At 35.9% G+C, this 16,931-nt stretch overlaps 2 protein-coding genes across 2 annotated transcripts in view; both read right to left on the bottom strand.

Moving 5' to 3' along the window:
• Nucleotides 1-328: 328 nt before the first annotated feature.
• samhd1 (SAM domain and HD domain 1) lies at nucleotides 329-11,921 on the bottom strand. The gene is made up of 16 exons (XM_044210618.1): nucleotides 11,734-11,921; nucleotides 11,252-11,318; nucleotides 10,964-11,036; nucleotides 10,044-10,204; nucleotides 9,335-9,450; nucleotides 9,064-9,134; nucleotides 7,611-7,769; nucleotides 6,293-6,393; nucleotides 6,057-6,165; nucleotides 5,879-5,970; nucleotides 5,647-5,762; nucleotides 3,786-3,925; nucleotides 2,847-2,942; nucleotides 2,618-2,722; nucleotides 2,297-2,434; nucleotides 329-1,441 (listed from the first exon to the last, which is right to left on the bottom strand). Exons 1-16 carry the CDS (start codon nucleotides 11,912-11,914, stop codon nucleotides 1,292-1,294), a joined length of 1,875 nt encoding a protein of 624 aa, XP_044066553.1. The 5' UTR covers nucleotides 11,915-11,921; the 3' UTR covers nucleotides 329-1,291.
• Nucleotides 11,922-11,972: 51 nt separating this feature from the next.
• Nucleotides 11,973-16,931, bottom strand: part of LOC122882805 — a 37,202-nt gene continuing 32,243 nt past the window's right edge. Inside the window, exons 39-42 of the mRNA XM_044210594.1 lie at nucleotides 15,763-15,852; nucleotides 15,541-15,636; nucleotides 15,260-15,398; nucleotides 11,973-12,093 (exon numbers count right to left, since the gene is read on the bottom strand). Coding sequence (XP_044066529.1) covers nucleotides 12,089-12,093; nucleotides 15,260-15,398; nucleotides 15,541-15,636; nucleotides 15,763-15,852 — 330 coding nt within the window. The 3' untranslated portion in view covers nucleotides 11,973-12,088. The remainder of the gene's footprint in view (nucleotides 12,094-15,259; nucleotides 15,399-15,540; nucleotides 15,637-15,762; nucleotides 15,853-16,931) is intronic.

Here is a 16,931-nt window from a genome sequence, read left to right as displayed (position 1 = left end):
ATGCATATTTAGATATATTTCTCTCTTCTATTCATGTTTTGTATATTGCAACCCAAGGAATTCAGGCATCCTCATACAGGTCAATCCTTTATGGTAAAGGGACCTGTGTGACTAGTGGGGTTATTTATGTACTTGAATGCCTCTATGGCTTTGATGTATGTGGGGAAAAACAAAGCAACAACTGTAAATTTGGATGTCAGAACACAAAAGTGCTATTAGACAAGATCCAACTTCCCACTTAACAAAACCTTTCCTGGAACATCTATCTCTAATCTAAACTGAGTGCATGATCTGGTGGTCAACATGTTGAATTACAGGAGGACACACCTGAGAGAAAGAGTTTTATTTTCAAACTGTTTTCAACCCCTTTCAATAGGAAAACCATTTATAACTTACAAGACCTCCTTTATATTCTTTCAAAAATAGTATTATTTTGTACACAATCAGCAAAACAAAACAACCAGTTATGAGGCAAGTTTGATGAGGGTGCATGACATTTTGGTAAGAGGAAACATTTTAAATGGTATCCAAAATAGCATTTAAAATGTTGCACAGATCTATAAGGTGGGAAAAAACAGTGGTCAAGCTGAGCTACTTACTGTAAGAACAATAAATAAAGCACTACATAACACACTCAACCAGATAACACCTCTGCAAAATACATACATTCAAAAGTAAGATCAAATCAAAATGTCCAAATAATTCCACAAGTAAAAACAAATGCTCACTTTAAATGTTGTAAACGTTTGTTCACACAGAGTAACTTTTGACGGCAGATTTGATATACTTCATTTAAAAGCTGAATAAAATATCCTGAAACACATCAGCTGTATAAATATACTGTGCACATGTTCAGAGTAAAACATTTTAACTGACCATGATTTATTTTTCATAATGCAAACACAATAGTAAGCTATTGCATAGCACATGGTATAAAACAATAATTCAACTTATAAATGTGACACTTGCAGCTCCAAATAGAAAGTGGAGTCTAAAATAAAACCCTGATTAAAAATGATAAAACTAAAACAAAAGTGTGTGTATAATATTGAAGAGTGATCTCGGTCAGTAAAAACCCTGAGTACAGGCCCTGAATACGCATTCATGAATCCTCTTTATTGAAATCATTTCTTTTTTGGTTTAAAATCTGTTTCAAATAGAATGAATGATTTAAATCTTTTCTGTGCTCCCCAACACACTCACCTCATAGAAAAACATAATAATTTTCACTCAACACTGTCTCATCTACCAAATGTGTAACAGAGGGTAATCAGCTCTCTTCCTCCTCCTCTTAAAAAAGCTTAGTTTTAGCTTTCTTGTGTCCATTTACAATAGCACAGTTTACTTCTCTGGAGTTGCCACCTTCACCATCCTCGCGTTCGTTGTTGTTCGACCAGCTGGCTTTCAGAGGAGTCAGCTCAGGTGCTATTATGTCTCCATCCTGTGTGTGAATAAAAACAACAGTCATCAGTATTAAGAAGAGCAGTGTAGCGTGTACACAGCAAAAAACGAAGTCATCATTACTCATGCAGGGCACTACACTGCAGTACATTTCCACCTTTCTACTTATTTCTTCCAGGTTCTCCACCACACACTGCCTCTTTTTATTTCAAAGTTTTCCTGAACAAATTAATTATTGGTTGTGTAGACTTGTTGTCATTCATGCTACTTGGGCAGCAGCTACAACAATAAGCTCATCCCAGCAGCGGTTTGCAGAAGACTGATTCAGAGATGGGAATGTAAATTTGAAGTATTTACATCTCAGCCTGCGACTTCCTTCCTTCAACTCCCACACCTTAATTACAATATTTTTGGCTCTCCATTGTCATTTGGTACAAAATGCTGACAAACTGCAGCATTACTTTTAGTGGCAGATTTGTACTTTGTATAGTTTTTTCTCTCCATTTTGTATATTGTTAAGGCCTAACAAAACATGCTGAATTGTATGCCACATAAAACATCTACAAGGCAAATTTCCAGTGTTTTGTTTAAATCAGCTTACAACCACCAACTGTTACTGCCCTCTACAGTCTGCAGAAATGTGTATCATATCATGCTACATGTGCATCTTTGAGTGCATCTGACAGGACATAATATACAAACAATACAGGGACCTGCTCATTACATTGCTCCAAAGTGCTACTCGTGCTCAACATTTACTATTCTATTTGTTTGTACATTGTAAAAAGTCCTTCCAGTTTGGAATGGAGGCAAAGTACCTACCCCATGATCAACAACCAACTTTGTCACTGCATTTAATTGTACAATTCTTTACATTTTAGCAGATAAATATTACCTGAGGCTTTGAGAAGTTCATGTCCATGCACCACTGGACAAAGTGCTTCTTGGCTGCCTCCAGACTCTTGTCATCTGTTTTCTTGCAGTAGACCCTGATCAGCTGCTCAGCAAACTGGTCTGGAAGAAGTTTAGACACCTGACAAGAATGTCAGCAGCACAGAGTTTATTTTGAGCCATACATTTGAGACAGAGGCAGTGACAAACAGCTTCTTTGTATTAAGAAGGCATGTAAGGACCCCACCGCAATTTAAATGTGTGAGTAGCTCATGCAAAGAAAGATTAACATTTCAATTCTGTGGTCTTTTTTTCCAGTACTGACCTGGTTCTTGCGAATCTGGATGGCTGTGGTTAGGTCATCCTTGCAATAAAAGTGCACATTGTTGATGGGGTTCTTTTCCTTCATCCCGTAGTCCATCAATATTACCTACAAGAAAGGGGAAGGCATTAGCTTACAATGGAGCTAAAATTAATAATAACAACACAGAAAATTGAAAATAAAAATTTTAATTGAGTGTATTAGATTCAAAGTAATTAGATTAAAAACTCACACTAACTACAAAGTCCTCTGGCTGCAGACTGACATCCTGGGCGCCAGTCTGAGGGATGGATCGAGCCAAATGTGCTTCCCAGCAGTGAATTGTGTCCTTACAGAGGAGAAAGAGCAAGAAGTGGAGGAGTCAACAGATGTTACTTATTTTATATTAGCAGAGACATTACATGACATTTGACCCTTGGATTTTTATCACAGTGGTATCATAACTTCATATAAATATTTTGTGTTGTGTACTTGAAATCCAGACACATGCATGCAGGCAATGTAGAATGATATGTAAATTATATTCAACAAAATTAGCAATTTCTTAGTTCAAATCTAATCTTTACAATCTATTTTCCAGAATCGAAATGAAAATCTCCTGTATTTTTGTAAACACAAACAAGTTTCATTTAATTTACAAGGAAGCTCCTTAGCTTCATCAAAACATAAACAACATTAAAATGAATTGTCAATTTTGATAATTGATTTATCGTTAAAATTAATTATTAAGCAAAAATGCCAAACTTGCTGGTTCCAGCTTCTCAAAGGTGAGGATATGATGCTTCTCTCGGTTTTGTATCATCATGAGTTGAATATGATTGAGTTTTGATCAGACAAAACAAGCAATTTGAAGACATTTCAAGATTTGTAAAACTGCATTTTTAAATGTCATATTCTGACATTGTTTTAGACTTGACAATTAATAGATTGATAAAAAAAATAGATCATAGATATGATAATATAACAGATAATGAAAATTATTGTTAGCTGCAGTCTGACATGACAGCTCAAAAGCATCTTAGAATACATTGCAAGACCAGTTAACAAATCACACAACGAAAACAAACAGCACAAAAGAACAACTAGCTCCTAAAGTAAATATTTTCAACTGATCAACTAATACAAGCAGATGTGTATTCCAATAAAGCCATACAAAGACACAGACACACACCTGAGTTACAATCATGGTTTTGTCTGCCTGGGTTTGGCCCAGACACTTATAGAGGCGTCGACAGATGATGTTGTGTAGAATCTTCCTTGCCTCAGCCAGCTCTGGGGATGGGGAGTTGAGTATTTGTTCAAACATATGATCTAAAGGACAAATAGAAAATTAGTTGGGGGCAGGTCATGTAAAGCAAACCAAAGACACCAAAAATCACTAAAGCATTCTGTTAAAATAATTACCCTTAGCATCTATGGTAATCTATAAGACATAGACCCACTCAATCAATGGACTGTACATTCCCTGGCCACTTTATTAGGTACACCTATACAGTGGTGGTGATGTACTAGACTGCATTATTTTGAAATGTGTTTCTAATATTTTTTTCTCCCCTCATGTTTGTAAATGGGGTGAGCAAAACATTTGAAACACCTCTAATATATATATATATATATATAATATGTAATATATATATATATATATATATTATATATATATATATATATATATATATATATATATATATATATATATATATATATATATATATATATATATATATATTATATATATATATATATATATATATATATATAATATATATATATTATATATAATATATATATATATATATATATATATATATATATATATATATATATATATATATATATATATATATATATATATATAATATATATATATATATATATATATATATATATATATATATATATATATATATATATATATATATATATATATATATATATATATATATATATATATATATATATATATATATATATATATATATATATATATATATATATATATATATATATATATATATATATATATATATATATATATATATATATATATATATATATATATATATATATATATATATATATATATATATATATATATATATATATATATATATATATATATATATATATATATATATATATATATATATATATATATATATATATATATATATATATATATATATATATATATATATATATATATATATATATATATATATATATATATATATATATATATATATATATATATATATATATATATATATAAAATATATATATATATATATATAAAATATATATATATATATATATATATATATAAATATATATATATATATATATATATATATATATATATATATATATATATATATATATATATATATATATATATATATATATATATATATATATATATATATATATATATATATATATATATATATATATATATATAATATATATATATATATATATATATATATATAAAATATATATATATATATATATATATAAAATATATATATATATATATATATATATATATATATATATATATATATATATATATATATATATATATATATATATATATATATATAATATATATATATATATATATATATATATATATAATATATATATATATATATATATATATATATATATATATATATATATATATATATATATATATATATATATATATATATATATATATATATATATATATATATATATATATATATATATCAGTTCAATACCTCTCTGACATTGTCAATCAAAACTGATTATTATTATCTGTGTAAAGGTAGAATGTATGGCTGAGCTGTTGTGTTGGATGGGTGTTCCTATTAAAGTGGTCACTGAGTGTATATAACAGGAAACAACCCCAGACACCACCCTGATGAGGGAGAGATGCATGGTGTACTGGAGAAGAGATGCGTGACATTCTGTGTATATCGCCCATCTCCTCCCTGTGTCTTAGTGTTTAAAACATGAGCGAACAGCACACAGTGGTATCTACAGACCTGTCAGCTTGGTGTAGGCCTCCATGTCATCTATGGCTGTGGAGAGAGTGAACACCTTCCCTTCGGAGCCTTTTATCTGGATGTGCTTGTCTGCTTTTAAAAAGGCCTCTGTGATCCTGGTTGATCATACCCAACATATTATCACTTTTGAGAACATTTAGCTGCATACCATACAAGAGAGGGAATCATGAAGCAAATGAAATGAGCTACATCAGTGCGATGAGCTACTCACATAGTCTCTATGATGTTGCCCACTTTGTGCTGGTAGGCTCTTCTGTGGAGACAGTTCCTTGTGTGGAACATGTCATACAGATTGCCCACCTCCTGTTAAAAGAATTACCTGTATTTTAGTCACAACTTATCAGATACATGGAAAGCTGATCAAAAAGCAGACGTAACAAGGTCAGCACCTTGTCTCTAGTGCAGATGTGCTTCTGCCCGTCCACCTCACACACCCTGGCAAACTTTAGGAAGCGGTGATAGTCAAAGTTGTTCTGGATGCCCAGGTGGTAGCAGTCCCTGAGATAAGACAGATTGAAGAAATATGTGGAAAGATAGGTAATTAAACTAAAAAGAAAAATATGAAGATTCAATATATGATTTGGGAAATTATTATTAATCAAACTAACAGATCAATAAACCCCACCTGGCAAAGTAGTCCCACTTGTCCACATCAATGCCATTTCTTTTGTTGGCCACAATTTCGTAGAGGAAGGACTTGTCTTCTGGACGGCCTTTATATGGCCACTGCAGAGATGACAGACAATAGCAACATCAGAATCAGCTTAAGCATACAAGGAATTTGACTCTGGTTTCCAGCGGCTCTCAGTGTTTTTACACAGTGCCAAGAACAAATGTACAGGAAGATACTCAGACATGCAGCTAAAACAAGGTCAGCAAAACATAAACTCATAACTATTACGTACAAGCAAGTAGGTAGGAAAATATACACATACAAGTCTATAAAAACAAAAAATGGACAAGAATGTACAGTAAAGTGTCGATATACGAATCCAGGTTCTAGGCAGACGCTAACAAGCCACCATTACTACGGTGCCTCACTTGTAAACCCGTGTATAACACTATGATGTACCTGAAGGATTTCTCTTTAAACCTCAATTGCCAAGAAGTTTGTCCAAGAGAATCCTGTAGAACCGTTCACATATTGGAAATCGAATACCATTAAAATAAAGGTTATAATCCAAACAACTTTTCAACGAAATTTAGTCTAGTTTTAACAGATGGCTGATGATGTTAAACGTCTTTTCTGGGTTGTGCTGTTATCGGCTGCTCAAAGAAACGGAGACTTTGGAAAACAAATGGAAAAGAAAAGCCTCTGCTCCATGAAATCAATTTCACTTTAATAAATCTCTACATGTTTCGATTGCATAGAACCTACCAGAGACCGCAAAATACAGGGCTGTCTGCCTACACAGGGCCAATGGTGAGCCGCCATCCCACATATCTCTTGCTAACTTGGTACTCTCGTGTTTCCTGGTCAACATTCCACTTTTACAGTATTGCGTATTTCTGATTTTTACTGTATTTCTTCTGATTCATGTGCAAGAAATCATGGAGTCAGATATATAATCATAAGGACAGAATCGGTATGTTAATGTTATTTTTATAATTAATTTCAGGCTGGTGTTTGGAGACAGAATAACTTACACATTCACACAGACTGCCATCATCTGTCAGCCATGAACAACCCAAACATCAGTGCTTCCACTGTCAGCGTGAATGCTTCGTTTGAGAAACCAACACATAAAGCAGTTTTGTTTATACAGATCAAATTAAAACTGTAAACTGTATGTACAGGGTTTAAAAAGTGCAGAATGTGTGAGAGTCCAAGGAAAGTTGGAATAAAAATCTTATGGATAGTGTAATAAGTTACTTTATATACAAATCAGAGCTGTTGTAGCAATGATGCCACGGACTTTCACAAAGGCAGAGCTGGCAGATACCTTCTGGCCTTGAGCTGCAGTAGTGTCCAGTGGACCAGCAATCTGTTCCTTAATAAAGTCCAGGTCCTCGGGCAGTACCAGGCCGTGCTGCTCCATCACTGGCTTCAGGCCATTGTCATTCACCAGGTAGTCAAACATGGCTAGAGAGGCAGTCTCATGCTGCAACAGAAACAGACTCATTATATTAATATGGGAATGTGAATGGTCACAATCTCAAAATGAAAGCACGGTGACTCATTATTCAATTAGAGCGAGTTTCTTTGCTAAAACATGACGGGACACATGTGTGAATACTTGTCTTATCTCTCGTGTTTGCCGGACTGCAGGTCTGTGGTCATAACTTAGATAATGACTGTGTGCTTAATAGTTCATATCAGTTATACTTATTCTGAACAGTGCCCTCAGCTGTCATGCTTACAAGTCAAGTGATGTTAAGTGCTTTATACAGCAGCCTTGGTTTACAGTGATTATAAAATAAATAAAGCCTCTGTAAAATAGGATGCTGTTTATTGCTGTAACTTCACACAATCTGGTAGAGCAGGAAAGAACTTTATAGCTATAAATACATTTACAAGGATGGGAGTTTAGTTGGTAGGTATTTTGACGACTACATCACCTATTGGAGAGTAATGTGATGAGAGGATTTATGTCTGACAGGTAAATCTTTCCAGCATACTAACAACTTAAAATCTACTGGACTCCCAGATGATTTTGATGCAAAGAATGTATTTAGGTTGCGGTGGACTACATTATATAGTAGATAAAAGCACTGTAAGAATCTGCACAGTGGGTGACTAAGACAGAGCTCAAGGCCTTTTCCAGTTACTTTACAAAAACAGCCAGCCCAAAGACTTTTCTGGACAGTAGTTATTATGGGTCTGACATTTCTGGTTGTTCCCACTTTTCTCCCCAAACACCACATACAGTATTGTCTGTCTTTTTGAAAATATCTTGCTACTAATTAAGTCACTAATTTATTTTAAGAGCTCTGGAATGGAGGAGTAATGCTCTTGTCAAAGCAAACAGTTAACTTTGAGATGTGTGGCCAAACAAACTGGACTGAGATGCCCTTTGAAACAATTATTCTCTGTTCAGTTGATGTGCATGTCTGGGCTAGTATGTTGTAGTTGTGAATCAAAAGGTGATTATTTGCACATCCTTGATTTCCAAGTAGTTTTTTGATGAATCATAACAGCAGTTTGAAACCTCAGCACAACAGGACATGCCAACAACACCTGGATTTTGTTGGCCAGAGGAAATTAAGCAGTCAGAAGACTAGAGGAGACTGCCTTTTCCCCGCTGAGAAAAAGTGGATTAAGATAATCAACTAGTACAAGAACTAATCCATAAAAAGTATTTCTTATTTTGGCTCACCGCTTTTTTTTTTTTTTTTTTTTTTAACACTTACAGCATATGGCAAAGGACAAGAGAAATATAAATCACTGTTTCTTACCTTCCAGGAAATTCCCGGACGTGCTTTGGGGATGAACATCCCATCAAACATATGGGAAAATGGCCCATGTCCTGGAAAGGGTGGTGTGTACATAAAAAAGTTATGGATTTGTTGTGTTTGAACTTTGCACTAAGCTACTTGTGTTCCATTCCTATCCTATCTATATATAGGATAATAAACACAGTTTCATTTCCATTCTCACTCATGCCCAAACCCAGTGACTAAAAGAGGCTAAAATCCTGAAATGTGTAAGGACCTGTGTGCCACTCACCCAGGTCGTGGCAGAGCCCAGCGATCTGCACACAAAGGATGTCTCTGCGAGAGATGAGGAGTTCTGGCTGCCTCTCATTCAGAGACTGTACAAGCCGTCCTGCTAAGTAACCCACCCTGTACCGGCACACAGCAAAATAACTCATTCCACACAAGATATACAATGAAAATACCACAAATGAGACAAATACATAATTATGTGCAGATAAATAAGACTTACACTTTATGTTACATTTGGGAATACAATTTCCATGAGTTTCAGACACTATTGACCTTGTTTCTTCTTCTACCAAAAAAAAAAAAAAAAAAAAAAAAAAACAAACCTCTGAAATTTAGGGAAAGATTTTGTGTGGAATTTGCCCTACAACATATATCAATCAATCTTTGGGAATGGGAAGATTACAATTAACATCAGCATCAACTGAATGGAACGAAAGGTCATTCCACATCTGCTGTTCGACCATTAACATGGTCGTTTGATAGATCACAGCCGTTCACCTACATGCATCCACTTAATTTTCTGCCACATCAATCCTTGTAGAAAATATTGCCATATTTCTCATCAACACATTGTACTTAGGGCAGTCGCCCTTGTGCTACTATAGCGTTATAAAATACAGTGTAGACTAAATCATTCCCTAGAGGGAATGTTTTATGTTAGTGAGCCACCTTTTATTATACTTAGTATGGTTATCTAACTGAGGACATACCCAATCGAGTGTTCAAAGCGGTTGTGGGATGCTCCAGGAAAAACAAAGTAGGCCCCCCCAAGCTGCTTGAGGTTTCGTAGTCTCTGGAACTGAGGGGTGTCGATGATTTTGATGAGAAGAGGGTGCAACTCCACATGCCCGTGGATGGGATCATTAAACACCTGGCAGAAGACAGGACAACAAACAGTTTTGAAAACACAAAAGAGACCTACTTGACCATTCATAATCAAAACAGAAGAGTGCCGATATACCTAGTCTCTGTCTTTATCTAAGACACCAGAATAGAAACATATATACATATAATCATAAACTTAAGGTCTTTATAGCCAAAAACAAAATGCCGAATAAAACAAGACAGCCTTACGACAAGGCAGTTAGAAACAACAATGTAAACAATTGGATAAAAAAGAAGGGAGAAGAGCGAACTAAAATAAGAGTTGGTTACATGATAAAATAATGATGAGCAGATGCAGATCTCCTCGTGCAGATTGTTCCAGAGTCTCAGGGCCCTGACAGAAAGGCTGGGTCACCTCTTGGTCTTTAGCATTGACTCTTGGATAGCTACGGGCCCAAACAAACAGGCAGCCAGTGTAAAGAGCCGGATGAAACTGGAAACACTTAAGTAAAGCTTCCACCTTGCTAAGGCGTCTCTGAAAGCCACATAAAATTCACCTTTGGGGATCTAGGAACTTCATTTCACACCACAGTCTTCCCCTTTAACAATCCCCCCAGCTTGTAACCTTTATTTGTCTTTTTTTGTAGCTGGGGGCTGAGAACAAAAAAAGAACGATCATCTGTGTTTCATGCACTGACCCTGGCATCTTTTCCCACGTCCTTGCTGTTTATCCTACAAGCTCCTCTTCTTTATTCTATTATGTCTCTCTTATCTCTATAGCCTTGCAAGTGGAGCATCGTGATACCTTATTTGGCTCTGCTTCTATCTGCCACAGCTTCCTGAGGCTGTGTAGGATCTGCAGCCGGTCACCAAGGTACCTGGACAGAATAAAAATTGAAAAATGGAGGATCAGAAGTGAAGAGACAGAAAAGTGAGGAGTGAAACATTAAAGTAACCCAGTTAAGAGGGTCATGTGGGCTTGCCCTTATTTGACACTATTGTTGGTGGCTTTGGTCACATTTCCTCCTACCCACAGTGCCCTAGGCAATTTTTAAAAATCCCACAACTCAGTTTGACAGGAGAACATACTTACTTTATGCCAATCTTCTCCAGATCTGCATCCTTTAGATACCGCAGCCCGACACCTGTGATTTTTTGGGCTGGATAACAGAGCATACATAATTGTTTTTATGATGGTTTATATGTCACAATACACAAACAGGGACAGCAGGTTAGCGGCAATGATAGACAGACAGCTAGCTAGATAGACAATTGCGCATAAAGCTGACCTAGCCAGTAACTGACAGCTCAGCAGCCAAATGATGAGTGCAGGTGAGCATTCAATTTCACCCCGTCACCGCTGGGAAGAGCTGGAAAGCAAAAGGGGGGACAACAGACTACCTCAGTGTGTCTGCTGAGCAGGAATGAGACAGCAGGCAGCCACTGAACATGCGCCTCTGCCTAGTGACTGTGCTGTGCAGAGAGGGTGGCGGGGATCATAAGCAGCTTACTGTATTTAGACCAACAATGAGATGAAAAACGGTCTATTTAAAGATAGCAAACCTGAAAACCAACCTCTAAATGTATCTTCCCATTCTCCAAGACCTTCGCTTCGCAGGTACCGACACGTTTCGCCCACTCCCCATCTCATGTAGTCCGAGTCCGGCAGCCGGACCACTGACACTCTCTTCTCCGGCGTTTTGAAGCCGTCATTAGGCGTCAAAACTGCCTCAAACGGTCGTTTTCGGTTCTCCATATTGATCTGACAAACAGGCGGTAATTTGGGTCAGTCAGAGACGTAGAGACCCGCAAAACTACAGCCGGTAATGTTTCCCACGTCGACTGCAACAGCTGATCGGATAGCTCTGCACCGAAGACACTCGGGCGGTGAAAAATACCCGGGTTTTGTGTCTACGCCGGGTGCGTCAAGCTAAACTGGAACACAAAGAACATTTCCGGTTACTGCCTTCAAAATAAAAGTCTTTTGAACTCTTGCTCGAAACTTCTTTGCTTGCTGAATTAAACCAGCGCTGTAGCATACATTTCTTAGCAAGGAAATACTGATGTCATGAGTCGCCCCTCCCCCAAGAAGTAGTCAAATTTTAGTCTGAAAATACTGGAATCAGCCAGTTTATACAATATATACCAAGTGAGGATGTAAACTGCCCAGATTCCCAGAACAAATATAAAGGACATGGGCTGGCTGGCGCGCGGAGGGTGGAGCCAAATATAGTGGAGCGAATGAGGCCAGAGGCTCGGATGACATTCAGTGACGGACAGTGTAGGACATGCAATGCCGGCGATTTTAAAACTGTTTATTCCTATATGCGTTTTGCAATTAAAGTATGCTTAGATAATTTAAACAAACGTGGTCAGGAGCACTTGACAGGACGCGAACTATTCTCTCCGGTAAATCGGACGGTAAGCGTGCACATGTAGCCTCCACTCTCACACCCAGCACATATGGCACTAGACATCAATTGTGTAGGCTACAGGGCAGGGAATTACAGATAAATGGACAGTGTTAACCTGGTACAGCATTGTAGTTGTCCATGTATTGAAGTGAAACTCATATATCCCGGTATAATGAAACTTGCTCCAACAGACTGGCAGTTCAAGTCAAGTTAATGTTCTAGGCTATTGCCCAATAACAGCTACATACTGCACCCAAACTCCAAACAAACAAACAAATGATACAATAGAAACAAAAATGTCTTTAAAAGGAAGAAACATCAGAAAGAACAAGATGAAGTCAATGCAATAGTAGGGGTGGGCAATATGGATACAATCTTTATGATATACGTTTTCTACAAACTTGATAGAGAAATTGTTTATAGATAAAATAACCAGATGCTAATGTGGTGAATTAATTACCTGACAAATGAAGGCAAAAATCCTGTAAATCCAACATTACCATAAAGCACTGATGGTCTATTACTACCATTAAAGTTTTCATGGTGTACGGCAGACAGATTTATGTCTTTCTCACAGTACATATTGTCATATTGCCCAACCCTATGCAGTAATAAGCATCATATACAGAGATGTAGCAGAGGTAGCATTACAATATGGAGAAAAAGAATGACGAAGTGAATGAAGTACAAGTGTATTATCAAATAAAAATGAAGGATAAGTGAAAGCGTTTAAAGCAAATTGTAAAAGTTACTTATGGTTTGGCTAATCATTGCAGCTCTAATAGGGTGTTTATGAACAGATGTTTTATTATTTATAGATGGAGGTTGAAGAGTGTGCATGTGTGTGTCTGCATTGCACCAGGGTGATTCTGCATATATACTGTGACACGGATCATCTCGTGATTTTTTGACTTGACTTAAATTTTCAGATCCATTTGAATTTGAGCAACTTGGAGACGGTTTCTTTTTTATTGGGCACTTTAATATTGTCTGTAGTTGTGAACCCAGTAAAATATTTTAAATCAAGTTATTGAAATTGCACAACTTGAAACACCTACTAGAAATGTTAAGAAAAGGGGATTTCAAACCATATCGGTTCATAGAGATTGTTCTTAAAGAATTTTTCAATGTTATGACTTCAGTGGTATTTCAATTTCAACATATTGCCTTTAAGATTCAAATCCTTAAGGCCATGCTTGGCTACCATACACATTTTAACAATGTGTAGCTAATAATGCTGAGTTGCATTATTTATTTACAAGTGGTTTTTCTTTGACAACACAACCATTGTTGAAATATTTAGTAAATACAGCAATTTTGGAATGAAATGCTTCAGTTCAGGTCTCAAATATAGGTTAAAAATATTTGCTTTTTTCACAGCAAATATGGCTACTCTTGTTCTCACTTTGTTAGGATATTACCAATATCATGAATATATTATCTTGTGCACACAAGATTAGAAAAATATTTTGTGACTTTCGGGGTTCCATATCACCTGCTGTAGACAATTGGTACATTAAATACTGGGCATTCCATTATGAAAATTTAATGTATAGTTGAGCCGTGTCTCCATTCCTGGGCCACAGCTGAAAAACATGTATGATTAAGTGTATGATTTCCTCTGGTGCTGGATGAGTTTAACTGCACGAGAACACAGAACAAAGAGAAAAGAGCTTTATTTCAAATAGAGCAGGCACAATCTGCTATCAACCCGTCTCAATAGGAATAAAGTTGAAAGGTTCTAATAACCTTTGGTAGGTTTCCCTTTACATTACATATCAGAATATAATTAATTTTCACACAATGAGCAAAAAACAACAATACCCAAAGTTTGTCTTAACCACATTCATATAGATGGTTACATTAAAGAGAGCAATAAGCAAGTTCAGCTTTATAGTATGACGAGTACAGTGAGAAATAGTAATATATAATGTAATCATAGTAGTACCTAATGATTTCTTACAAATTATTTCATATTGATAGATGCAATACAAAGTGCGTCACAAGATCCAGTTTTAAAAACGTAGAGTTCTATATCTCTCTCATATAGATAAGATGCCACCACTAAGAGACATTTAAAAACAAATCAGCAGTGATAAATAATGATTAAATCCTATATGTGAGGAAAGATACAATGAAAGAACCAAGTTAGAACTACAACAACCACCAAAACAACCTCTAACCAAACATCGCTCAAAGTCATATCTCAGATTTCCACATTAATTGACGTGATTAACATCAAAACCAAACACCACAAAATATCTGAAATCCCTAAACCACAAATTAAATGTTCACTTTTGAATGACAGACCCCATTACACATGTTGGTAGTGCCTTACAGCTTGCCCCGGTCATAAGGGATACACAGAGAACACACAAAGAAGCATAAATGTGACCGATAGGTGAATAAAACAGTGCCCTGAAACATGCTGTAGACATATTCAGTTTCAGACAATGACATTTTAAGTAACCATGATTGATTGTTCACAACAGAAGAACATACTGGTATGCTTTTGGTACCAACATGGTATTAAGGAGTGATTCAGGTTAAAATGTGACAGACAGCTGCAGATGGAGAAAGGAGTCTTTATAAAAGCTGATTGAAAATGATCAAACTAAACTAAAGATGTATAATATTGAACAGGGCTCTACTTGTCCTATATTCAACAGCCTAGATCTAAACATTACCTGATAGTTTGGAAAGTTCTTTGCTTTCGCACCACGTGTCAAAACTCTTCATGTCAGCCTTCAGAATGCTGTCGTCAGTCTTCTTACAGTAAAACCTGATCGAGTGCTCAGAAAAGCGCGTTGGCCGAAACTTGGACACCTGACAAGAATGACAGCAGCATAAATTTGAGAATAATAACATAACAGAGGCAGCCTTAAGAAGAAATAAACACAATTAACAAACACCTCATGCAAAGAAATACTAAGATTAAAACTTTTGTTGTCATTGCTTCAGTTCTGACCTTCATCTTGAATGCTTTCTCAGGGTTATACTTGCTGTAGAAACATATGTAGTCGATGGGGTTCTTGTCTTTCTTTCCACAGTCAATAGTAATGCCCTAAAAGAGAATGGTGAAAGAGAAGCCTGTTTTTATATTCACAAGTAAATTATGCCACAACGGAGAAAAACCACATGAAAACAAAAACAAAAACACAAGATCAAAGTAATTCGACTAAAAACTCACCTGAACTTCAAAGTCTTCTGGTGTCAGGCTGTCACTCCTCGGAGGGAGGGCTCGAGCCAATTGTTCTTTCCAATCCAGGAAGGGGAAACACTGAGAAGTGAGAGGGACAAGAGATTTGAGATTTATTCCATCTTGACACACAGTAAGAGTATGTCTTCATTAAGCAGTTACATTTAAATTTAGTTGTCACACAGCACAGGTGTTGTTAAACAGTATTCAAGTTGATTTTGTCAGACGAAGTTGTGATCATAAAATGATTTTATCAGCACTGCAGCTTGGGAATAACATGAACATTACATGTTAACATGTAAATGAACTGCACTTAAATTACACTTTTCTACCTTAATGGACAAAGCACTTTACTATTCACCCATTCATGGCAGCAGAGCTGGCCTGCCCATCAGGAACAACTTGGGGTTCAGTGTCTTGCTCAAGGACACTGAGAAATGTGGACAGGAGGTGCCGGGGGTTGAACCACCAACCTCGCCAAAGCTGTGTAGTGTTCATGAGCCGTGATTAAATCACTGTTTCATACTCGTTCCATTGCCTGACAAAACAAATCGTCAAAAGGGAGCCGAGTGTCTGTAGCCCAGTCACATTAATTAGTGGTGATTGTAAACGGTTCTGCAGTGTTTTCTGCTTACTCACCAAACTTCATTCATGAATCCTACAGTTTCGTTTCCTGTTGATGTACGAAGGCACACACATAGTGAAGTTGCTTATTTTAGATGTTTTATAAATCAAAAGGGTCTTAAGGTAAATTCAGCAGGGTTGACTGCCAACAAAACAATGCTAATCGTCAACAAAAAAGCAATTTATTGTAAAGGTACAGACAGAAGGGAAACGACATTCGAAAACATTCAATGAAATAAGAAACAATTAAGCTAAATGACCTCTCAAAATGAAATACTCATAGGAAAACAGGGACAGGGCATATCTTGCTGCCCAATATATAACATGCCACAACCTGAGGGACAGTGAATGATCTACATATGATCCACATCCTTCTATCTCATACAAATCGTCTAACCTGTAATATTTCTCCCCCATAGACTTACCCTGAATTGGTTCTCAGAAATATTGACAAACAAAAGCGCGTCTCGTATCAGTTCAATACGGAACACGTCTTAGTTTCCAATTACAGGACAATTCCATATTTTACGGGACGG

The sequence above is a fragment of the Siniperca chuatsi genome, linkage group LG10 (assembly GCF_020085105.1).
Source record: "Siniperca chuatsi isolate FFG_IHB_CAS linkage group LG10, ASM2008510v1, whole genome shotgun sequence".
Taxonomy (NCBI): Eukaryota; Metazoa; Chordata; class Actinopteri; order Centrarchiformes; family Sinipercidae; genus Siniperca; species Siniperca chuatsi.
This window is presented reverse-complemented; position numbering and strand designations above follow the sequence as displayed.